This window comes from Diadema setosum, chromosome 13 (genome assembly GCF_964275005.1).
Source record: "Diadema setosum chromosome 13, eeDiaSeto1, whole genome shotgun sequence".
Taxonomy (NCBI): Eukaryota; Metazoa; Echinodermata; class Echinoidea; order Diadematoida; family Diadematidae; genus Diadema; species Diadema setosum.
Window position 1 is genome coordinate 5,291,043 of NC_092697.1, and position 26,004 is coordinate 5,317,046.

The 26,004-nt window shown below is 38.4% G+C and overlaps 1 protein-coding gene across 1 annotated transcript; it reads left to right on the top strand.

Annotated features, from left to right (window-relative positions):
* The first annotated feature begins 3,301 nt into the window (after window positions 1-3,301).
* Window positions 3,302-22,148, top strand: LOC140236757 (probable rRNA-processing protein EBP2). The gene is made up of 9 exons (XM_072316686.1): window positions 3,302-3,425; window positions 6,184-6,267; window positions 8,828-9,000; window positions 10,265-10,388; window positions 12,165-12,254; window positions 14,727-14,802; window positions 15,573-15,654; window positions 18,174-18,321; window positions 20,356-22,148. Exons 1-9 carry the CDS (start codon window positions 3,366-3,368, stop codon window positions 20,452-20,454), a joined length of 936 nt encoding a protein of 311 aa, XP_072172787.1. The 5' UTR covers window positions 3,302-3,365; the 3' UTR covers window positions 20,455-22,148.
* The last annotated feature ends 3,856 nt before the right edge of the window (window positions 22,149-26,004 follow it).

Here is a 26,004-nt window from a genome sequence, read left to right on the forward strand (position 1 = left end):
CACATTGTCCCAACTGTCCCTCACATGACATATACATAAATATGTACGACTGCTCAGTAACCATGCAGGCATTTTTCAAAAACAAGCATATGAAGGGTTTGTTTGCAAAAACCAATAAGTCCATTTTTGAAGATTTTGAAGTACGATATCTGTCATAAAGTACAAAATAATACCTTTTAAATGATATATTGGTCACTACATATGCATATAAAGGTATATTTTTGAAGTTATGGTCAAAACAAGCAAAAATTTTCTTATTATTCTCTTTATTTTTCTTGACCTTTAATCGCAATTATCTCCATTTGGCAAATATGGACTTATCGGTTTTTGCAAACAAACTCTTCATATATTAGTTGCATATTAATAAGGCTCACCACCAGCTTCAATTGTGCCCTTGAAATCATGAATACAAAGACAGCAGGTTAATTAGCTTGATTTCAGAAATAAATATTATATTTTGGGGAAATTTTTCAATAGCAATTTATATATACTAGTACTTAGAATATGCCGAACTGCATGGCTTTCTTTAATAGTGTGATGTACGGTTGCTAGGGGCTTATTGTAGATATAAGCCAATCGCTGATTTGTTGAACAGTTTTTGATTTAGAGAACGTGTCCTACTTGACCCGCGTCCCAACTCACCCCGCTCTCCCCTACTTGTGTTTGATTGCAGCTTTTTATTTAAGCCATATCCGCCTACTGAGTAATACTATGTAAACGCCATTCGTACCGAGCCACTACAGACTTATTTGCACTCAAAGCATTTTCAACTTCACATCTCTTTCAAAGGCACAAAAAATAAAGGAAAATTTACAAATTATGTAGGCCCTATCAAAATAAAGAACATAAGATTGTTTTTATTATGATATAAATTTCCATGCATTTTGACCAATCGGAAAAATAATGCCAGTTGACAGAAGTCAGACATGATTTATGAAAATATGAATAATAAATATCATATTTGATATTTATTCATAAATCAAAAATATTTTCTTCCTTTACATGTAGACTTGAATATCATTTTCAAAATATTCAAAGCAAGAGCTTCACAATATGATACATGCATATTGTGATCTTCTAAGTAGGAATAATTGGAGAAGTAAAAATGTAATGCAATCGCTCTGTTTATGACAAATGGGTATTTTCCATGTAAAAATATCATTGACTGATGTGAAGAGACTCTTCTTTACAACCTTCTCTGAAATGAGATACCACATCCATCCCAATCAATGCATAACACTTCAGGAGAAATAATAACAATTTGTGACCAAAATATCATACAAATACATATAAACATATGTCATAATTACAAATGTAAAAAATGACGTCAAAATGACGTCATTTCAGCGGCAAGCTCGACTACAGAATTTTCCGTACTCCAGTGATTGCAGCGTTCGCGGCTTCTACGGGAAATCCCGTAGATCGGCGTATGGGTTAACCAACCCATGACCACTTATTTGTGTGTTGTGTAACATAATATGGGTATTTCCTGAGAAATGGGTTGTTCTGGAAGATGTATAGGACGGTTATTCATTACGGTTACAGCTCGGTATTCCGAAGGTTCGTTATTCCTAAGGCTCTTTACTCCGAAGATTCGTTATTCCGAAGGTTCGTTATTCCGAATTTCATTTTCGGATTAACGAATCTCGGGAATAACAAACCTTCGGAACTCTCTAAAAAATCGAGTGAATAAAAAAAAAAGAAAAAAAAGAGTGAATTTAGTCGGAGTGAAATCAGTGGAGTGAATTGTTAGTGAAAATGTTCATTTTCACTCACTTTCAAGTGACCTCAAGGATTTTGGCGTGATCAGTGAGGTCACTCAAAATTCACTCCAATTTCACTCTAAATTCACTCTTTTTTGTATTCACCCCTCTAAGAGTGAATATTTTCACTCGTTTTTTTTTTTTTAGAGAGTAATAACGCCACAAATGTTCGTAAACGAACCCTTAAGGGTTCATTTTCGGATCAACGAACCTCTATAGGTATAGGGAATTTGTGTGTTTCGGATTAACGAACCTTCGGAAAAACGAACAGCACCCATTCACTCACTATACAGATCAAGACGGTGTTCAAATGATTTTGGTCCAGATCTTCGATTGGTCTGGCATGAGACGCATTTAACTTCATTTAATTCGTATAGGTTGCCCAACAATATACATGGCGCGATTAAAATGATCTGCTCCGAGTCCCCCTGGTCCAGAATTATTTTATAATAATTAAGAAATTCATGAAATAACTTTTTTACAACAATGTAGACCTACGTACAACGCCGCAAGAAATTTCTAAGAAAGTTGTGCAATAACAGTCTTGAATAACGCAGTCATGAAAAATACTTTAGTACGGGTATTTTCCTTACTTCTGTCGGTAGGCATGGATCGTCCACAGATCCAGAGAACGGCTAGGGCAGATGCTGAGAAGGCTATACCTTGCCGGGTGATGTTCGTTATTCTGCAGGTTCGTTAATCCGAAAAATGAGATAAGGTTCATCATTTCATTTAAGAACATGCAAATTCCGTATTCCTAGCGAGCCTATAGAGGTTACGTTAAACCAAACTGTTTGGTTTACATTATGATGGCGTCATTCCAAAGGCTTATTCGGAAGGTTCGGTTATTCGAAAATGAAAATACGTTTCGTTTATTTCATTTTTTACCTATTCCGTTTTATTTTCACAGGGTAGCCCTTTCAGTTAAAAAATGATTTACAAAGGGACCTTTCGTTATTCCAAAGGTTTCTCAATCCGAAAATGAAATAAGATTTGTTTAATGTATTCAAAACTAAGGTTCGTTAATCCGAAAACGTAATGAAGGTGAGTACCATAACGAACCTCCCGAATTATGAACTTTTTTTCCATTTTCTGGTAGGCGAATTTTCGGAATAACGAAACTTATTTCATTTTCGGATCAGTAAACCTTCGGGATACCGAACCTTATTGAATTCAATTTGTTTTTCTCTTTTTAATTAACGAACCTCGGAACAAACCTTAGGCCTACACTTTATACTTTCCGATTTGAATAACAAACCTTAATTGTTTCATTTTTGGACTACCAAATCCTCGGAATAACGAGCTGTAACCTCTAAATTTATTACATTATATTTGGGATTAAACGGTTTGCACAGAAAGGAGAAATACACAAGCTGCTGGGGTGGATTATTAGTTCCGTGATAGCGAGCACATGGAGGATTGAGAAAGTCGCATCACAGTCCATTGGTTTTCCTTTTATATTGAGGATTTAGAAGTACCATACAAGCATGCTTACGGCGGAGCAGAATTAGTTTTCACGTTAGACTGCTTTCGTTAGATCCTATGTTAAAATCCTCAATATTTTGTCACTAACTCGTAGACATTGAAATCACGGCCTCTAATATGACGCATCTTGAACACGATGAAGGAAGTGATTTTGAAGACATTGATTCAGACGAAGAGGTAAATACAAACATAGAGCTAGTGTCTATTTGGAATGCATTTGTGTACTGTGTAGTCCCACCCGTTAAAATTAATGTGTGTAAAAATAAAAATTCCTGATGATGCCCATGTCGACCATTATTGCATTGGCTTGCTTTGACCGACAAGTATGTCTAAGGCGAAAAACTTCTCATTTATAATAATGACATTTGCTGGGTCAGTTCGAACAACTGACCCAGCAAATGTCATTATGATAAATGAGAAGTTTTTCGCCTACTTGTTGGTCAATCTCAATGGCTTGCTTTGCCTTTGGCCTTGCTATCTCATCCTGCCTGTGCATGTCATTCAAATACGTGACCCTGCACCTCAAAACAAACAAAAAGTCGCCAGACATGAATTTTTAGTTAAGACCACATTCTGAAAGAGCAGACCCTAAGCTTTAAAATGATATATAACTCGATTCAAATGGACTCTCCTAACCTATCTAAATATCGGAAAGAAAGCACAAACTCAGGAAAAGTGTGAACTGAGACTTGAGAGTGAGAAAAGAGGCTCTGAAGTACAGTGTCTATCCAAGCGCAAACCATGCTGGCTGTGCGATGAATGGGACAAAAAACAGGAAGTAAACCACCGGAGTAACAACAATGAAGGGATTATTAGATTAAACTGAAATTAAGTATGCCTCATTAACACATTCTGTCCATAAATTAATGCCAACTTTCAAAGCAGTACTAGCACTATCCTTTTAAAAGTTATTAGAGTTGAAAGCGAAGAGTGTGGACAAGGTTTTTCAGAAATGAAAAAGGGATTCTAAAGACACACCTAATCACGCAATTCTACCAAAAATGTTCGAGATGAACTGCTAAAAAAAAAACTTTCCTGCCCATTTTATGATACCAAATTTTAGCATAAGGTAAAAAAAAGACTCGCTCTTTCAGAAAATATGAAAAAGTCAAGTTCAGCTAGGTTGACCCATTTCACTTATTTTCAGGCCTCGCGCAAAATCAGTGTGTGCGACTTTATGTTTGTTTTGAGGTGCACGGTCACGTATATTGTGTTGGAGCTCTGCGAATGCAATGCAAGGTAGTCATTTGACCCAAATATCAGTTTGTATCTTGTCGTCGAGGATACAATGTGACCCTGCATCACCATGAATTCGTGATCACAACAAAAGGAAAAAAATTCGCCAGACGGGGATCATTTTAATACTATAAATAGCTACAGTTGTAATGACAGATTCTGAAACAGTGAAAGAGCAGACAAGCTTTAAAGGGGATGGCTATATCTAGTAACTGATAAATGGGAATCAGTGGGAAAGCTGGGGGATGATTGTTCCAATCCTTGTGGGATTCATTTAAGAGTACATTATATATATTGTTGTGTGGAAATTATTTGCCAAATTCAGAATGGTCTCGTATTCAAGTTTGAAGTACGGACTGTAGGCTAATGTGCAGTTCAATGTTTCCTGGTTAGCATGCCTGTGTACAGTGACGGGGCGCGGCGATCATTAACGGGCTGTCAACAATTGCCCCTGTGAAGCAGGACTTATATCAATGGGGCCCATTAACAAAAAATCATGTCTTACACAAATCAAACTTTATATTCAAATATAATTATACAAACCTTTAAAAATTTTACCACAGGCCACTCACTTGCACACAAGCACTTTCCGGCAGTTACACTGAGCAATGATTATAAATAACAGGTTACTGTAAAAGTGGAAATTGTCGGGGTGTTGAAATTTTTGCGCATTTCTCACAACTAGAAAGTATCATGAAAATAAAAGCATGTGAATATTTTTGCTTGCCACATGTACCTGTGCGTGATGTATTGATTCTGCGGAATTATAAGCACGCGAAACCCTTCTTACAGGGATGCCAAGTTAAAAAAAAAATTTATGAGTGACATTTCAATGACTCGGCATCTCGGCATGCGAATGTGCGCGCGAGCGAGGGTGTGGGAGGGGTTTTCCCCCCCTGTGGCCTCCCACGGTAGGGAGCTTTTTCAATTTTTAGCTCTTAATGGTGCGATCAGGTGCATACTTAAGTAGCTATTTTTTACTTATTTTGACAGATAAAAGGGAAATATACCTTCAATTGCAACTATCACTTTAATCTTTTGAGCTATGCTCATTATTATAGGCCCAAGTTGCAGACGTCGCCCGATGCTTGAAAAAAATGGATGCCATGCGTGAGATAGTGAGATGGCCCCTAAATGCTTGAGTCGCGTGAGACTTGGTAGCTCTGTTCTTACCCGGCCAGGCGAGAAAAATTAGTCACGTGAAAATATCCACTTTTACAGTATACTTAAAATGTAGTAACAAGATTTTATAAACATTATTGACATGGTTACAGAAATAATTAAAATTTCACTTTCCAAATTCACATTTTTGTTGAATATTTCCCTTAAAGTATTTTGAAACTTGAGGAAGTGTAACAACTAATATACTTTTATATTCTCATTTGAATCATTCCATGACTGCATTTATAACGTAATGTTATCAATGCCCTTGTACCCTGTTTCACACCATTTTGAACCTGGGAATCTCACCTACAATTTGTGCCCCACAACACAAATTGTCAGTCTAAATGAATGCAGCCTCATTCTGTCAGCTTTTTTGTTTTGTTTTTGTTGTGTAAGGTCACAAAAGCTCTCCCGCCATTGTGAACATCACATCAAGAACTTGCCGTGTTCCTTTGCATACTGGTAGAAGCTTGTTAGTCCACATTGCATGACCTTTTTCCATCACACTTTATGTCTTCTATTTGGTTCCCTACAGCTACAGGCAGCATTCAGCAGAGGAGAGCTCAAACCGGGGCTGAATTATGAGACTGTTGCAAAGAAGGAGCACATAAACGATGAGGTAGACTGCTTGATGGGTTGGTCCCATTGAGATAGACTAATACAGCAAAGTTTCAGAAATGCTATTAGTGAATGGTTCAGGGGCGGATCGAGGAATACTGTGTAGGGGAAGCGCCTGTATAAAATTGAAGGGGGTGCATGCGCCCCCAATTTTTTTTCTTTTTTATTTCTTTTGTTTTAATAAAAAATAAAGGGGGGGGGCACGCGCCCAATGACCATTTCGTCAATGAAAGGAATATTACAAGGAAATGATCATTTTGTCAACAAAATGACTGATGTCGTAACAAAATAGGCTATGCGACACTTGACATCCTATATACAAAACTGTGTTCTTTGTCCATGGTTTAAACCATGGACAAGATTGTACCACCTTTGTGAGTTCGGGCCATTGTGCCGGGCCAGGTCTTTATGATCTACATTTACAGTTGTGTAGCAGAGTTTCCATGATCATGATGAAAAATACTGGCTTTAAAACAACTTTAAAAATTGTGTACAGCTTAAAGTCCAAAACTATATAATGCTTTTTTAAAGGGGAAATCCAGTACAAATATAAGTTAATCTGATAAGAAAAAATATTACTAGTTCAAAGGTAAAATTATGATTGAAATTGGGTGAAAAATAAGGAAGTTATGTCATTTTGAAGTTTCATAAATTTTTCAGGAAACAGTTCTTGAACCTTCAATGTGAATATAAATACATGTGCAAATAACAAAGTGAGCATGTCATTCCCTCATAACTTGCCATATACTTAGTACATAAGATTTTGAAATTTCCAGTTATTATTCAAACACAAATGGCTGAGGCTCAAATCCTGGTACAGTATTCATCGCATAATCGGGACAGGTTTGGAGTAGCAAACACGGCCCCTTTAAGCGGGGGTGCCCGATTTCGCGATGAGCACTCACCATACACTAACGGCATACGACATGTACATGTAGTGCACACACACACACACACATGCATACTGACATACTGTACATGTACATGAATACACAACCACGCTACCCCTCAGCGCGACCCTCTAGCTCATTCACAACTGAGGAAGATTGTGGCGTACACACAGATCACAGTGTATTGAAAGTTGAAACACTCAGAGACGAGGAATTTGGACTTTGCCCTCGAAGTGTATGACTGAGATTAAACAATGTACCGGGTACACACAGCCTGAGCTGTGTGAGTGAGGCATGTGTTTTATTGGATGTGAGTAGGAATTGCAAGCGATATACTGGATGGACGGAGGTCAAAACACACCAGTCCGAAGCTTGCTTTGTAAGTTCGATGTAAACGACAACTGATAGGGAATCTCTGAAATATTGTGGTATTTTGGTAGAGTTTTTCTGTAAAATATCAACAAAATCAAAGATCGCTTGAAGAAAAATTGTCCCGTTTATCAGAGGTCCCCGCCCGATTATCCAGTGAAAATAACATGCATTGGAAATGTTTCTGGGAAGCGTATGTCATTTAAGCAAGGTTCCCGATTATCAGATGCCCGATTATGCAATGAATACTGTATATCTAATGAATCACTATTCTTAAGTTATTTAGCCAGGAATAACATCATGATTCAGACTTCACTGTCAGAAACATTGAATTTTCATCATTTTTTTTTTTTCATGATCAATGGAAAATTGTGAGGTTATGACATGGTTAGCTCACTCATTTGCATATATATCCACTTTACAAGAAGGACTGCTTTGCAAAAATCTTAGTAGCAAGAAGCAAAAAGTCTCGAGTAGATTCCCTATGAAACGCTGTGTTAAGGCATTTGAGCCAATGTCGTCAAGAATGTTGCACTGAGTGCAGTTTGTCAAATTAAAAGCAAAAATTGCTTATTCACATATAATTTTGGCATTAAATTTCAGTTGGTTCATGGCGTAAGTACCGGTACTTTATGTTTTATAGTTACAGTTACTTGCATAAGTCTGCATCGGTGGCGACTGACCCCTGCATTGCGTTTCACTATGGATCAGTTATAGACAGTTACGTCTACTAACTACCCTGCTGATGCCTGCGTCCGTGCTGCATCAATTTGTATCTGTGGCCGACGTTAACTCGTAAGCTACTGTGTGACTGGGGCTTAAAAGGGTGAAATCAGATTTGAAGCTAAATGTGATTTACTCTATCAAGTCAGCTGGGGATGTTAAGGGTTTGCCTTATCCCCCCTTCCACAGAGATTTCTTCTCATCAGTCACTAGTCGGGAGCACGATTATTTGCTTCTGGCCACCAACTGAACTGAAATGTGTGGGCTCACAGTCTGTCAATGAATCCAACTTGTGCTGGTCGACTATGAGGTTTAATAGTGTCAGACGTGTCGGGCGATGATGCAATTGGGCATGATCGTCTGATGAGGATCAAGTGTGACATGTCTCACATTGACCTGATAGTCGACCAACACGAGTTGGACTCATCAGACTGTGATCCTGTGATCCCATACACTTCGGTGGGTGGTCGGAAATAGCAAACATTTGCTTCCGACGAGTGACTGCTGGGAAAAAGCTCTGTGGAATGGGGGTATTTGTTATAAATCTTGGTATATGTAATACATTCTTTACGATCCTAGGATGGACTTGCCAACAAGCTTGCCGACTTCAAGCGAGACCTCGTGTGGCTTGAGAGGCTGGACGTCACATGCGGTCCTGTCACGACGCCGGGTGAGAGGAGCGAAGGAGGAGACAAGGAGGAGAATGACGATACGGATGAAGCCCATGACGACTTCAAACGTGAACTCAGGATGTAAGTAACAGACAGTGTGTTTGGCTTATATTGAGAGAGCACATGTGGTTTCGCAAGCAAATGATTTGTGTTGGATGTGTGAGCACTCAGCATGTGTGTGAGGAACTTTCAGGTGAGCACAGTTGCTATAATGCTAACATTGGGATGAACTGTACTTGTCCTTTTTTGTAAGTTAAGGAGATTTATGTACAGTACTCAGTATAAATGTTAGGTATAGATATGTGAAGCTGTAAAATTCTAGACCCTTCTCGATTATAATATCATGTTTGATGTCAACTTTTGAGAATATTTGTATGATTGTACTCATCTGTGATGAAAGCCATCTTAGATATGATATGGAAGTCCACTCACAACTTGATGTGAAGAGGTACAGTACACTACACCTCTAGTTATGAAAAAAGGGGGGAAAAAAGAAGAAAGAAGGAAGACGTGTGACAAGCCTGATTTCTTGGAGCCAGATATCTCTGACAGCTGGAGTTTGTTGCATAAAACTTTTAGCCTGAGCAAAATTCTCATAAGTTTAAATAAAAACTAAGATAAGAATGATTCTGCCATCTACTGTAACACAGGAAAAAGCTCTGTTTAACCCGTTGAGGACGGTTTGATTTTGCTACAACATGCATTTCCCATAGACACCTGCCGGAGTATACTCGGGACTCGTCCTCAAGGGGTTAAATAATATAACCTGAGTTTTTTCAGGTCAGAAATTTTATGCAACATGCCCCTGATCTTGTTTCTGTTTTTTTTCTCCAACGACGGTGAGTACTTTAAAAGTGGATTAATGGAACAAATGATGTGCAAAGATGTTTGCTTGTTTTTTGATTTTGCAAAATGCAAAAATATTTCCACAACTCTAAAATATCCACTTTCACAGTAATAGGATTATAAAGAGCTTGAAAAGTGCATGTTGTAGTACAAAATGTCTTACATTACACCAATGCTCCATAGGCCAAAATATTATTTTACATCTAACGACACACCCTGTTTCCTTGTATTTACATAGTGGAAAATGCCTAATTTGCTTATATTGTAATCTATGCCAGTTTACAGGTCCTATTCCTTTAGTATTCTTTTTGTTTCATCCTTGATATCATTAGATATCCGATAAATAACAAGGAAACTCAGTACATATAGCAGCTTGTCAAATGACCATTTTCCCTTTTATTACTGCTATCCTTAAAACAATATTTTTCTGATGCAGTATGGCTATCATGTGACTTCCCACATTCTGAATTGCCTGAATCCCTCCCTTCCATGCCAACAGATACAGACAAGCACAGGCAGCAGTGCTTGAAGCCCTGCCCAGACTACAGGACCTCAACATCCCTACCAGGAGGCCTGATGACTACTTTGCCGAGATGGCAAAGTCCGATGAACACATGAGAAAGGTGCCTCGACTATTTTCTTTTTCTTTTTTCTACACATAACTCCTTTTGCACCTGGAACCATCTTTCACAATTCATTTTGAATCTTTCAAAATGCTACGAGTCAATAACCCAACTTGGTTTTATGAGGATCATTCTTCTTCTCCTTATTTGTTTTCTACCTTGCCCTAACCTTCTCCTTCTTTGCTTCCGTACCTGTTTAAAATGCATATCATTTCAAATCTGCAAAATGCTACGATTCAATACTGTAAAACGAGAAAATTTCGCGTGCACTTTAATTTCGCGAATTTCGCGAGCGCCAAGATTCGCGAAATTAAAATGCACGCGAAAGTCCTTGTTTACACTATATGCATTGAACACCAGTGGCACTTCGCGAAAATTTCATGCCACGAAAATGGCTGTCGGTTCCAATTCGCGAAAATTTCATGCCGCGAATATATCATGTTTTACAGTAACCCCAGCTAAATTTTTGAAGATAAAGGGAAAGGTACAATGTATAGTGTACTGTTGGGAAAAAAAACAACAACAACAAACCTCTAAGTACACTGCAATTTGCTGATGATCAGTGAAAAATTGCAGTTGCCTGTGAATGCAATGTACTTCCCAAGGGTCAAGCAAGTAATTATCCATGTAGTAGTTGAAAGAATGTTCATGTATTATTGCAAGTTTGTCTAATTGCAGAAGTTTTGGTCAGTTGATTAGAACAGAGTTACCAGGTCTCTTGTATTCTGTAGAAAGCTCACTGAGTGCTGGAAATTGTCTTTACATGTATGTTCTTACAATAGAATATCGGCAATATCAGCCTATCTTATGTAGTTCTGAATTATCTTTGCTAAGTAGGTTATATTAAACCATTGAAAACAAGTCCCAAGAATAATCAGCCAGGTGTCTATTGAAAATTTGTGTTCATAGCAAAATCAGCCCGTCGTCAGTGGGTTAAGATGCATGTATCAGAGCTGCCAGATCTCCGTGAAGCTAACTAGAAAAGCCCTCTGAGAGCAAAGACCTCAGCCAACAGGTCATTTCCACCCATACAAGCATGCTGAAAATTGCCCACTTTCCCAATAAAGATTAGAAGCTTTGTGTTTTACTCATTAGCTTCTTGCTGCGCAGCGCCTTGAGCAGAGCATGTGCTTTAGTGCGTGTCTGCAAAGCTCAAATATGCATACCCCGAATTCCCAAGTTCATTGACCCTATTGCCAAAGATTGTAGAAATCCTGTAAAGATTTATAAAATTCCCTGATCATTACCAAAATCTAATCATCTGTTCCATGTGTCACTATCAACTTTTCCTGTATTGTTTCATCCAAATCCATTCACAACTATAAGATTTTTTTTGCACACAGACAAACAAACAAACCAATGCTAACGAAAACATATAACCTCCTTGGCAGAGGTGATAAAAGATTCGGGTACACAAATCTCTGCTATATGGGAAGCACTATTGCCCAATGAGAATGTCTAAACACTCCAATATTCCCTTGAAAGCTCTTTGGAATCTCCTCGATTTTGAAGTGTGCAAGTTGGCAACCCTGGTCATACTGTATATACTCAAATATGTATAACCCTTTCATGTATGCTGAATATTCCTGTTTTTGCTCATACCATTAAGAAATAACAGGGATGTACTGTATGTTTATATGATATGTTTTTGCTCCTAGAAAGGGAAAGGAAATGCCTTAGAATGATACACAAAGTATGATCTCTCTTTGTTGATAGTATAAACACAATCTTTCTCCTTTTTTATCTTTATTTGCATTGATTTGTGTATTTTGTCAGGTTCGAGAAAAGCTGATCTCCAAGCAGTTATCCATGGAGAGATCAGAAAAGGCCAAGAAGCTTCGGGAGCTGAGGAAATTTGGCAAAAAAGTGAGTACAGGCCGACTTTGATTGTCCGGCCGTCTCTTATGCGGACTTCTCTATCATCCTAATGTGGTCACACAGTGAAGACGAAGTGCTGGTATGTACTCGAGCAGGATTCGAACCTATGACCTGATCTCCGGACAGGACAGGAGGTCGTAGGTTGGAATCCTGCCTGAGGCTGTACACCCATGATTTTTTAACATGGCTACTACTAAAACACTGATCAATTCAGTGCTTATTTACGTCCATGTAGGGCAATTTGTCAATCAGTTGCAATGAAAACATCTCGACTGAAGAATTTCATGAATTTGAACAATGCAAGCAATCTTCACATTTTGAACACCCTATCTTAATACCACATACCAGCAAATATGCCCAAGGTTCTTCTTTATGCTGTTATCCCATGGTAGCTGTGTTTGTATAGTGTAACTTGAAAAGCACTCTGAGAGCGCAGACCTCCGCCAAGCATGAAGCTCATTTCCACCACTACACTGATCTTGTTCTTCCATAGAGATATCATACGTACACACAACATCGGTGCTAAAGGTCATCAGATTTCCAATTGTATAGAAGCCTTTGTTACGTCATAAGCCTTCAGCTGCACAGCGCGCCTCGCCCCAGCAGAAACTACAGCACGCACTTTAGTGCGCGCAGGCAAACCTCAAATATGCGCAGCCTGAACTCCCAAGTTCATTGACCCAACCTGCCAAAACATCAAAAAGCCTTCATAAATTCGCCAAAAATTCTCGGATCATTACCAAAAGTTAATCATTTGTTACTTGTGTCATTCTCAACCTTTTCTGCAAGTTTCATCCCAATCAGTTAACTACTTTTTGAGTTATTTTGCAAACGGACAAACTAACGAACGAACGAACACACAAACCAGCGGTAACGAAAACATAACCTCCTCCCTTGGCGGAGGTCATAACTGTAATGGAATCATAATTTATGAACTTTCTTTGGATAAGCCATTGATTAGTCTGTGGCCTTTGTTTTTCCCCAACATTTGATATTTATATAATATTGACTGGCCTCGAGGGAGATACCAGAAAATATTGCCCAAACTGAAAGAATATTGCCCGAGTCGAAGACGAGGGCAATATTCTTTCAGTGCGGGCAATATTTATCTGGTATCTCCCTCAAGGCCAGTCAATATCATAATTATTACCTATCCCCTAGGTAAATCAAGAAAATATGTGAATACTGCTATACACTATGATATAGATCAAGCCACATTTGACTACCTGTAGATCATCACCAACATGTCGAATAATTGAAAAATTGTTCATCAATGTACATCATTCAACTCCAATTTCAAAGATACATATGTAGTTGTAACAGGCGAACTTCAAACATCTAAACGCTTTTACACTTTATTTTTGCTTCTGCTTCAATTTGGAGAGTTGTAATAACTGATGGTCACTGTGCAGTTAGTCATTGTTTGACGCGTCGAGCTGCTGGAACTAGTGGAAGTGGTAGACCTTGTATGAGTTGATTTATCGGCGTTCTTCTGCGGTGCGTGTAATCGACACGCAGCGACGTCCTTGAATGTTTTCTCTTCGTGGTCGATCGGAATGTTTACATGAGGTGGGAAGAGAAGGAGTGGAATCTCTCTTCCCACCTCCCTGATTTACAGTGCACTCCCCTTATAACGAACACGCGGTTATAACAAAATTCTGGTTATAACGAAGTAAAAATTTGGGCTGCAATGTCATCCACTCTATGTATTTCTATCGTTTATTTGTTCGGTTATAACAAAATTCCGATATGACGAAAGAATAACTGCCGGTCCCGAGGATTTCGTTATAACGGGAGCCCACTGTATATGTAAAACCCCGGATGCTCGTAATATGCTCTAATATCGCCCGCTGAACTCCCGACCCTGCAAAATAACAACTGTAATTGCCTCGCAAAACTACCTCGTATAGGTAATAATATTCTATGATGATATGATTTGATATGATATATGATATATGATGATATGATAAATGATGTAAATAATAGATGACCTCAAATATTTTGTCTTATTCTTTATTACTCCTATGGTGGTAATAATAATAATGATAATGATAATTTTCCCTTAGTGGTAATAATGATTTAACAGACATGAGTGAAATATATCATTCCTAGAACATCTGATACTTGACAAATTCTTCACGCTTTGGAAATAAGCCAACACATGCCAGATACAGTAGTGCAGCGGGCATGGCATGCGTTTGATGAGAGGTAGATAGCAGAATATTCATAAAGTACAAAGACAAACACACACACATACAAAAAACAAACAAACATTTGGCTACTAAATTGTACTTGTCGTTGATACCCTTGCAATAATCATATTCAGTGTAGAACACATACAGTGAGGGACACTGGGCATTAAATCATTGATTTTCCTCTTTAATGTGCGCCTTCGTGCTTCTTACAAAGATGATGTTCTGATTCTTAATTCTTTTGCCTGTTACCATGGAAACTGGACAGGTCCAACAAGAGGTGCTCATGAAGAGGCAGAAGGAGAAAAAGGAGCTGGCTGAGTCTGTGAAGAGATTTAAAAAGGGTGAGACTTTATATACTGGCAATGTTATTATTAGAAATGTAGGAAGTTATTTATCATGAATGATCACAGCCTCACTGGAGCTTCTTTATTTAGAGCAAACATTCTACCAACTTGTACTGTCAATACTGGGTAAGTCATTGGGGCATATGTTGAATAATTGATTAAGTCAATGAAAATAAAATGTCCCAATTTACATTCCTAGCCTTTACTTGCATATTCCTGTGAGCACACAGAAGTCAAATGTCAACGGAGTTGATGCATTTTTCCCAGTCCTGTCAAGATTGACTTACGCAGAGTTGTCCTGTCTGTTAACTGAGAACTCCACTTTCAGAATTTTACCCTGCACACCCCCCACATAAAAAAAAGGGGGGGGGGGAGATCTTTTGTGGGAATGTTCTGTTAGCTATACGATGTGGGCTAACAAAAACCAGCAACAATGGCAATACAGTGGACTCCTGTTACAATGAAGTCCTCAGGATGGACAGTTTTCTTTCGTGATATCGAGATGTCTTTATACTCAAGAAGTGAACAAAAAGAAAAAAAAAACAAAACATAGAGCGGATTATGTTGCAGCCTGAATTTTTACTTCTTTCTAAAAACTGGAATTTTGTTATAGCCGTGTTTGTTATAACGGGAGTACACTGTAATTGTTATCATTATCATCACCTTGAGTAATGCTTGTGATTTAGGGAGGAGGGTGCAGGGGAGTGTTGAGAGGACTGAGAGATGTGATATGTGTGAAATATTTTCTGTGCTCTTACCACATTCAGGCCAAACCAAGGATCTGGGATTCTTGGAGGGCAAAGCTAAGGGAGCGGCCAGCGGAAAATCCGACAAGAACGCAGCAAAGGGGTAAGTGAGCCATGCAGGTCACTCTGAGACAGAAAAGAGATTGATGTTGGTGGCCTGGGGACCTGGGGCCACTAGAAATTTGTGTTAGGCCACCAAATTTATCTATTTGTGGCCCAATTAGGCAACTAAGATTCAAAATGGATTGTTCCTTTTGCTTGTATTTCTGGCCACTACATATCTTTTTCAGCCACTAAAATTCAGATTTAAGATTTTGGTGGCCCATCCCACCAGACAAAGAAGTTATTGTTGAGTCCTGCTTAACCCTAAAAAGGCCGGGGGGGGGGGGGGGGGGGGGTTGAATTACCCCCCCCCCCCCAACATCATGACTATTCCGCCGTGCAAAATTTTTTGACCGCGCTGTTCTCTGACGTTTTACACAATTTTCGCGAAAATCGTGCATACCGTTACGACGCTGCATGACCTTTTATGCACGCCTGTCAGACCGAAAATGGCTCAAAAACATGATTTTGTGTATAAAGTCTATGCAAATGGAGTTTTCTCACCTTATTCATAAAGATATGATTATTTTCACTTTCATAGGCTGAATTCAACTAATTTTAGCATAATTATGCTTGAAAAAGGTTCTGTCATAAATTTTGTGGAAAGAAATGATAAAACAAAAGGTTGAAAAAACAAGGAAATACATAAGAAATTGATAAAACAATAAAATACATAAGAAATTAAGTTTGATACCAGATTTTTTTCATGTACATTGTTAAGAATGTTACAAAGAATATTATCACCAAAAATTAGGATTCTAGGAGCTTTACTGTCTGATTTAGAGCAAAATGTATGATTTTATGCATATATTGGCATAATTAATTAGTATCAACATTTCCATTTTTATGGCAATCGTGCAGTCGACGGCCGAGATCTGGGGGGGGGGGGGGGGGGTTTGAATCAACCCTCTGCCACAGAACACCCAAAAATGCCCGGCCTGGTTAGGGTTAATCCCTTTAAAGCTCTTTTGAATTAATGAGGGAAAGTATGTTGTACATGGCATGCTGGTTCTGAGATTTCCAGTGAAGTACATAATTGGGTAAAAGTCCATCATATGAACAGTATCGGTTGTTCTGTCTTTACCTAAATAAATGATGGAGAGGTGAAATACTGCATATAATGAGGAGTTAAAAATATGTGCTACTTATAAAGATTGATACATGTACTACCTCGAGATCCCAACACTACATCAAATACGGGTTGGATTCTTCTTTGGCCAATTGATTTGAAAGACCCATTTGTCTGTCTGACTAGTTAGCTCACCTGAGCCAAAGGCTCAAGTTAGCTATTGCGATCGCTCTTCGTCCGACGTCCGACGTGCGTCGTCCATTGTCCGTCGTGCGTAAACTTTTTACATTTTCATCTTCTTCTTGAGAACCCCATGACCAATTTTTACCAAACTTGGCAGGTAACATTCTTAGGGGGATAGGATCTCAATTTGTTCAAATGGGCACCATGCCCCACCTGGGGGGCCTGCAGAGGGGCCCAAACCCCCCAAAATTAAGGAATCTTAAATAAATCTTCTTCTCTAGAACCAGAAGTGATAGAGCTAAGTTGATTCTATGAGTTGGTACATTGATGATTGTAGTTTCAAGTTTGTTCATGGCGGAATCAGGGGTGCCCCCCCCCCCCCCCCTTGGGACCCAGGGGAGGGGAATGGGGAGGGGTCCTAATGGGGCCCGAATTGTACATTTTCATCTTTTTCTTGAAAATGCCAAGATGAATTTTCACCAAACTTGGCAGGTAGCATCCCTAGGGGGATAGAATCTCAATTCCATCAAATGGGCACCATACCCCATCTGGGGGTCCCCCAGGGGGCCCAACCCACCTCCCATTAAGGAATCTCAAAAGATTTTCTATAGAACCAGTGAGCTAAGTTAATACAATAATAAAGTCAGTATGTTGATGACTGTTGTTTCAAGTTTGTTCATAGCAGAATCAGGGGTGCCCCCCCCCCCCCCCCCCCCCTCCGGAACCCAAGGGAGTGGGATGGGATGGGTCCAAATGGGGACTTAAATTGTACATGTTCATATTCTTCTTGAAAACACCTTGATGAATATTCACCAAACTTGGCAGGTAGTGTGCCAGGGGATTAAGATCCCAATTTATTCAACAGGGCACCATGCTCCCCTTGGTGGCCCCTAGGGGGCCCAATACCCCCCCCCCCCCACATTAAGAAATATTTACAATTCTTCTCTAGAACCAGAAGTGATAGAGCTTTAAGTGTTTTTCTTTTCTTTTTTTCAAACTGCATAGTCCAACATTATATAAAGTACAGTGAACTTGGCAGATATTTTTTCAGTGTGATGGAATATGCAAGTGGACACCATGCCCCCAGCTCTCAAAGCTACCCCCATGACAAGTTTCCAATGTTCTCAGGTAAGAGTCTCCTAGAATGCATGGAAGGTGAACTTGCGACACTCAGGTGAGCGCGAGTCCCCTGGGTCTCTTGTTACAAAACATTTTGAGTGCCATTCCCAAACTCTGAGCGCATCTTTCGCAAAATTTTCTTGGAGCAGGCCGAATCCGAAGCGCCTGGCCAAGAACTCCAAGTTCGGCTACGGCGGAAAGAGGAAAGGCAGCAAGGTGAACTCGAGGGAAAGCTCCCGGGATGAGGATGACCACTTCAGCCAGAGGAGGAACAAATCTGACGTCAGAAAGCATCAGGTGAGAGGCAGCATTTTGGTGACAGGTGTCGCAGCGCTGTTGAGAAAACATCTTTGACAAGAACCCCAGAAATTTTTAGTTGCTGGAGATTTATAATGTTTCATGCAGTGTTGCCCTCACTGAGTGAATGTACAATGTAGCATAGTCTTGATCATATCCTTCATCATCCTCGCAAACATCCTTATCGTTGAAATAGCCTGCATCATTTCAAACTGTTATCAAGTTGAGTAAAAGCGAGATATTCTCAAAGCACAGGGGTGAAGATAGAGCTTTATCACATGCCTCCCTCTGTACAAATGATATTGTACGATGGCAACTGCTGATCTAACAAAGTTGCGATCGTACAATTTCATTTGTACAGAGGGAAAATCTTTCATAGCACATCTTGACCCCTCTGCTTTAATGATATGTTCCTTTCATTCAATTAGTCTTGTCCATCTTGGGCTACTTAACCCTAACTAGGCCGGGGGGGGGGGGGGGGGGGGCACCAAATTTGCGATGCCCGGGCGCGCGGTTCCGAAGTTTCGCATAAATATGTACATGCATGTCTGACCAAAAATTGCTCAAAAATGTGAATTCGTGTACAATTTCAATGGAAACTGTGCTTACAGTCAAATTTCATAAAAGCATGATTATTTGGGGGTTTTATTGATTAAAATCAATTAATAACACATTTTCTTGTTCGGAACAATGTCGCGGACAAGTTTCATCGAAAAAACAATGAAAAACATAAAGTCGAAAAAACAAAGAAATACATAAGAAATTCAAAAAAACAATAAAATACTTAAGAAATTTTTTCGGATAGCTCAATTTTTTGCTCTTATATTTGCTTAGGACACTAGAAAGAATATTTACACAAAAAAATTTGCCCATTTCGAGCTTTATTTAGTGATTTATACCAAATTGTCCGATTTCATGCATCATTATGCATAAATTAGCATAATTTAGCAAAAATGACAATTTTTTAAAAATCTAACTTTGTAGTACTTTAGATTACATCATAGGCAATGTGTGTGCCAATTTTCGTCGCGATCGCGCGGTCAACGGCCGAGATCTGGAGGGGGGGCCTGGGAGGCCCTCCCCCCCCCCCCGGCTCTATGATCTACCTAAATAGCCCGGCCTAGTTAGGGTTAAGCGAACAATGCCATTACTTTGGAGCTTGCCAGCAAGAGCCAAGGATAGCCTAGTTGTAGTGTCGCTCCCTGGAAAGCAGTACATGACCGGTACTATTCCCACTGTTTTGTTTTTTTTTTCTGACATGTTTGGTAAAATATTGATCAGCAGTTGCAATCTTACAATTTCATTTGTACACGTGGAGATAAGTAATAAAAATCTTTCATAGTACTATCAAATTATTTGGCCAAGTACTAAAAGAAAATACACATATAGTTTCTTGTCCATGCAGGCATCAGAGTTTTGATATGCAGATGCAAGTATTTTAGGTTGTGAAATGCTTGGGGTTAGTTTGTGCATGATTGGCAAGGCAGAATGCACTAGTCTGCAATGACACGTGTATGCAGCAGCTTCAGATTTAGTGGAATAGCAGGGACTTCCCACATTACCTCTTGCCAAAAAATCAGAACAAGAAACTACTTTATTTGTTTTTAACTCAGCCTTATTTCATCTTCAAACATCATTATCACTATAATCATCAGCATCACCACCATACCATCATCATCACCCATCTTCATCGTCATCATCATCATCATCATCTTCATCATCGTAATTGTCACTAGCATTGATACCATTGTGATCATCATTGTCATCATCAAGCGTATTTTAAAATTTATCATCGTGCATCATTATTCTTCATTAACACCATTCATGTTCAGTTGTGATCTTCTTCAGTCATCTTGCTGGATCTGACATTTCATCATTTTCCACTGTAAGACTTCATTCCACACAATTTTCTCCTTCTGGAAGGTATCGTCCTACACTTTCACAGGACCTTCAGAGGGCTTTTATGTTTTGTTGTTATTTTTTTATACCACCAAACCTGTTTATATATCTTTGTGATCGTGGACTTCCTTCCAGAAACAATTTGGAGGCAAGGCAAGGAAAGGAGGAAAAGGGGGAAAGCAGCGGAGACCAGGCAAGAAGAATCGACAGAAGCTCAAGTCCCGGCGGAAATGAGGTGATCAGAAAGCCATGGAAAGATGAACTGTTTACACATTAAAGGCAAAGAGTGAAGCATCCATACTTGTAGCAAGCGAGAAGCAGTAATAGACATCTACATGGGGCTTGCAGGAGGACCCCCCCCCCCCCCATCCTATCGCCATGACAACTTTCTGCGATCAGGGAATGTGGAGTGTTTGTCATGGAGGGACTGTCATCTTTTAATAGGATTTTATCACCCAAACACACCAGTTTGCCGCCAGTCATTGAATAGAATGTGGAGCACTGTTAAAGAGTAAAATATTCCACATCTACCACTTATGTATTTCTCCTCTTTTTCTCTTCCAGCTGTGGAAGAAAAAAAAATGCTCAGGAACATATTTGATAAGTTTTAATATTAAAGGAGAATTTGATGTAAAGGGAAGTAATATCTTTTCTTGGTTTATTTCAAAGCAATACAGGCAACTCTGTAATTAACACAGTAAATTTAGTTATAACTGAAAGGGAATTTTGCTACAGAAATCATCATATTGTCATTAAATTGACAATGCAGAACTTTAATGCATATATTTTATGGACTAAATGTTGAGTGGTACTGGTTGAAATTTGCATTATTAAACACAGATTTTTTTTTTTTCTAATTGCCTTCACATCTTGTAAAAGACAAAGAGCATTTCATAGCATGTCTTAAACAGGGTCATCCCAGGAGACCGACAACCATGAGTCATACAGGCCACGGATTTGCCATTGTAAAAAAATCCATGAGTCATACAGCCCACGAGTTTGACACTAGGTAAAAACAGCCCATTAGTTCGACATTACAAGTCGGTCTCGTGGGCCTTGTTTGCTTAGTGTCAAAACTCATGGGCTGTATAACTCTTGGGCTGTATAACTCTTTGCCTGTATGACTTATGGGCTGTATGATTCGTGGGTGTTGAACTTGGTAAGTGCACCCATCCTAAACACCTTTCCTGTGTGCCTCACGATAGGCAATTCACTGACATTTAGCCAAAGATATCTGTTAGTCAAGTCATCTATTGTGTATGATCATTGCTTTTGTCTAATGCAATGTTTACTGAAACTGACATGTATCAGCAGGGTGAGATCAGCTCCTTTCTGTGCAAGTGTACAACATATTACCAGTCTACTAGGAATGTATAGATTTTTCCAGTTGATAATGATAAAAAAGATGATTACCAAGTGAACCACAAGAATTAAGTACTGTAAAAACCACTGCAAAGTACTACGTTCTTGGTATACTCCATCAACCCCACACGAATCCAGCAAATGTTCGATTAAAACAAGTGTGACATTTGAAAGCTAAATTTGCTTGAAGTTACAGTGTAATGCTGTGTGACGGTACTTGGTTGCTGTATGTTGTAGCCAGTGTACTGTGTGTATTTGTATGTGTGTGTGTATGTATGATATTGTACATTATTGTATGTACCGTAAATGTTGAGTTTAAATGCAAAAACGGATATATCCATATTTATCACTCGTGAGACATTTGAAATTAAATCTGCTGAAAAAAAAAAAGACTATTTAAAGGTAGGGAATCCCATTTGCGTGCCTTAAATGAAGAGTTGTGTAAACACAGTGGTATGTTGAAGAGAGTATCATTTTAGAAACTCCCATTTAGTACATTTTTATTGACCGTTAGATTTTGAATTTAATTTTTTTCGGGGCTCACCATAAATTCCAGTACATTACTAGACTACCTTTGCAGAACCATGCACTGCATGTGTGTCCATCATTTTGCGAATAAAGTTCATCAAAACTTACAAACATTTCTATATACATTCTTGCCACACACTCTATATGTTATTACATCAACTATTATACTTTTAGATTTGTGTTTATAGATAAAAAATACAGAAGACTGCAACAAAAAGGCTTAAGTGTGGCTGACACACAAAACTACTGAGTAGTTGAGTTTTGTGCATTATTCAAATTGCAGATAACTGTTGACTTCCAAATTTCTCAGCAGTGGCCTAAACAAGTCCCCTGAGGTTCATATTTAATGTTTTGCTGCATTTTGGGAGTTCTGTAAAAGGTATCCCCTACCTTTAACCCTAAAAAGACTGGGGGGGGGGGCCTAAAAGGCCCCCCCTCGACATTTCGCGCGATTTCTCTGCAACACGCAATGCTCTCGCCGCGATGCTCTATGACTTTTTTCTTTCGAGTTTCCTGCACATTTTGACACCAAATTTGTGACGCCCGGGGGTACGGTTCTGAAGTTACATAACTTTTTGTACATGCACGTGAGGCCGAAAATGGCTCAAAAATGTGATTTTGTGTACAAAGTCAATGCAAATTGAGTTTTTTCATATGGCTCATATGAATATGCTTATTTTTACTCTCAATGGCTAAAATTAATTTGTTTTAGGAGTATTATGCTTCAAAAAGTGTCTGCCACAAATTTTGTTAAAAAACACAACAAAAACAAAAGGTAGAAAAAACAAAGAAATACATAAGAAATTCATAAAACAATAAAAAAGATAAGAAATTAATTTTGATACCGAATTTTTTTTCAAGTACATTTGCTAAGAATGCCACTAAGAATAATTAGACCAAAAATGAAGACTTTTGGAGCTTTCTTTACTGATTTAGATCAAAGAGTCTGATTTCTCGCATAAATTAGCATAATTAATCAAAATAAAATAAAAGAAGACTATTTTTGTAAAATTTGAATATATGATCTTGTAGATTACATCGCACACTACCATTGTGCAAATTTTCACGGCGATCGCGCAATCCACGGCCGAGATCTTAAGGGGGGGCCCTTTAGCCCCCCCCCCCCCCCCCCAGTCTTTCGAGCTACCAAAATAGCCCAGTCTTTTTAGGGTTAAGGTTTGTGTAATCATCTCATTGATATCTTCCAAAATGTTTCATAGAATGTAACAAGTAGGTGCCTACAAGATTATTGAGCAGATTTTGTATTTTTTTTTTTTTCATGATGACCCTCAAAAAACTTGTGAATGGTATTTTACATTAGAACGTTTTTGCATTCAAACTCTTTGTATACATTAAACAATGTTTTATATATATATATATATATATATATATATATATATATTTATATATAAAATATATGTGTGTGTGTGTGTGTGTGTGTGTGTGTTCGTGCTTGGAGCTTTTTTAAAGTAAGAAGAGACTCAACACGATACTCCATTAGAGATTGCTTCATGCCCATAGACTGCTGCATAAATGTGCATATTTGTAGAACTAGTGGCACTGCAACACATGCACCCCCACTGAGAGATGGGAGAGTTGTGTTGTTTACAAATTTACTTTTCAAATACTCTGTATTTGACACAAACATGTGTGATGCGTCATCACGCAAGCCATATAATTTCAAGAGCATACTTTTCTTTTCTTTTTTTGGCTGATAGGAATTCATCAGATGCTTAAACTTTAGATTGATGTGTAATTTACCCTACTTAATTCCAAGGAAAATATATATATTTTTTTTAGAAAGACAGAACAGTTAAAAAATTGTAAATGGTTATATTGCCAAAGTTGGCTTTACCCACATTTTTCTTCCTTGTATGATCATTGACTTTATACAAGTAACATGATGATGCACCACACATATGTGTCAAATACAGAATATTTGACAAATAAATTTCAAAATGTGAACCAAAAATAACATATGAAGGAGATAGTGCATCTTTATTTTGATTCTAGTTTGTGGTGTACAAATCAAGAATTTGATCCCAACATGGGTTAAGCGCAACTTTAGAAGTCCTTCATCAGACAGAGTAAAATAAAACCTTTCCAATAATGCCTCACTTGTTGCATAACAAGGAATATTCTTAAAGTTTATAAAATTATCTCGTTTTATTTTCATTGTTCGCTTTTTTCTAATTGCAAATGTCTCAAAATGACAAGAATGAAATTAACTTGTTTTGCAGTCAAATTCTTTATATAGCTTATGAGAACTACTCTGCATGTCCTGTTTAATGGATGTGTCATCATATTTAAGTGGTTGAAATGAAAAGTTTCGTGGATGTGTCATCATATTCAAGTGGTTTTAAAAAAAAGTTTCGTGGAAAATTACAAAGTAATTTAGGATGTGTACAGGAAGAATATTATGTTTACCAAGACATGTTTTCCCTTGGCGCTGCACACTTCTAGGAATGTAATCCTTTGAAATTATACCTCCTTCATTATGGTAAAAAAAAACAACAACAAAAAAAAAACAACAAAAAAAAAACGGTAGGCTTATATTTCATTGGTAGGAGTCAATATCTGTTAAACAGATTTTTATCCTTGTCAAAAAGTTCATTTATAACAGTGACGAGTGAGTCATTGTCTTTAATATCAAAATGAAAGCAATTTATTGACATTGGCAAAGCTTATAATATATGATGTATTTACAACATTTTACACTACATGTATTATCAACAGGAGCAAGAAGTACTGCAGCAGGGATTATAGTTTTCCAGGCACAAGAGAGACGAAGGAGGAAAAGAAATTATTGAATTCCTCTGCAGTATTGATGCATAGTAATTATACTGTATTGCAATCACCAATATGTCATTTGTTCAATTTTACATGAAGCATGTGTCGCGGTACCGATTCTTGGAATTTTTTCATGGCATCAATATTCAAATACATCGTATGTGGAAAAGGCCTGAAATCTTACAAACATGAGTAACAAAGTAAGTTTCAACCATTTAATCCATCATCAACATCAAGATCTATATCTGAGAGAGAATTGAACATTTGACATCTCAGGTGTAAGTTTCTTCAGTTTGTCTCCCTCTACAAATTAGATTGTTAAGATCGCAACTGCTGATCTGTAAATTAACAAACTTGTCGGGAAAAGGGAACCAGTGGGACTCAAACCTGTCATCTACTGCTTTCCGGGCAGCGACACTACCACCAGGCTGTCCCTGGTTGCCGGCAGTGACACGATGAACATGGAACAAATACCCAAGCTCCGAGATTCCGACATTGTCCGCCTTGGACTACTTAACATAGCTGCAATATCAAAATCTCGGAGCTTGGGTATTTGTTCCATATGTTCATTGTGTCACTGCCGGCAACCAGGGACAGCCTGGTGGTAGTGTCGCTGCCCGGAAAGCAGTAGATGACAGGTTCAGGTCCCACTGGTTCCTTTTTTTCTGACATGTTTGTTAATTCACAGATCAGCAGTTGCGATCTTAACAAACTGAAGAAACTTACACCTGAACCTTCACCCCTCTGAATAATATCCTTCTTTCATTTGACATCTCGATATAAGGGCTGATTTTTTTTTTTTTTTTAATATAAGCAATACAAGTACCCAGTGTGTGAAGCATGTATTAAACATTTACAATTGTATTGTGTTGTGATGTATTGTAAGCCTTCAAATGGTAAGTGCTTCAGAATAAAGACTAATGCTTAACAGGTAGTTTCATTAACCACACACTGGTGATATGACGGACTTAAGTAACAAATTTCTGCTTCATATATTGCTGAATGTGTAGTCACGCGATTGAATGTGACGCTACTGAAAACAGCAGTATCTGCTCAGATACAGTGCACTCCAGTTGCAATGAAATCCTCAGGACCAGAGGTTTT

What these genes read in the sequence shown, in the direction of transcription:
- LOC140236757 (XM_072316686.1), top strand. Translation starts at nt 3,366, where the DNA reads ATGACGCATCTTGAACACGATGAAGGAAGTGATTTTGAAGACATTGAT. An exon ending in TTCAAACGTGAACTCAGGAT is followed by an intron (nt 9,001 to 10,264) that starts GTAAGTAACAGA and finishes CCATGCCAACAG; the next exon opens with ATACAGACAAGCACAGGCAG. An exon ending in CCGATGAACACATGAGAAAG is followed by an intron (nt 10,389 to 12,164) that starts GTGCCTCGACTA and finishes GTATTTTGTCAG; the next exon opens with GTTCGAGAAAAGCTGATCTC.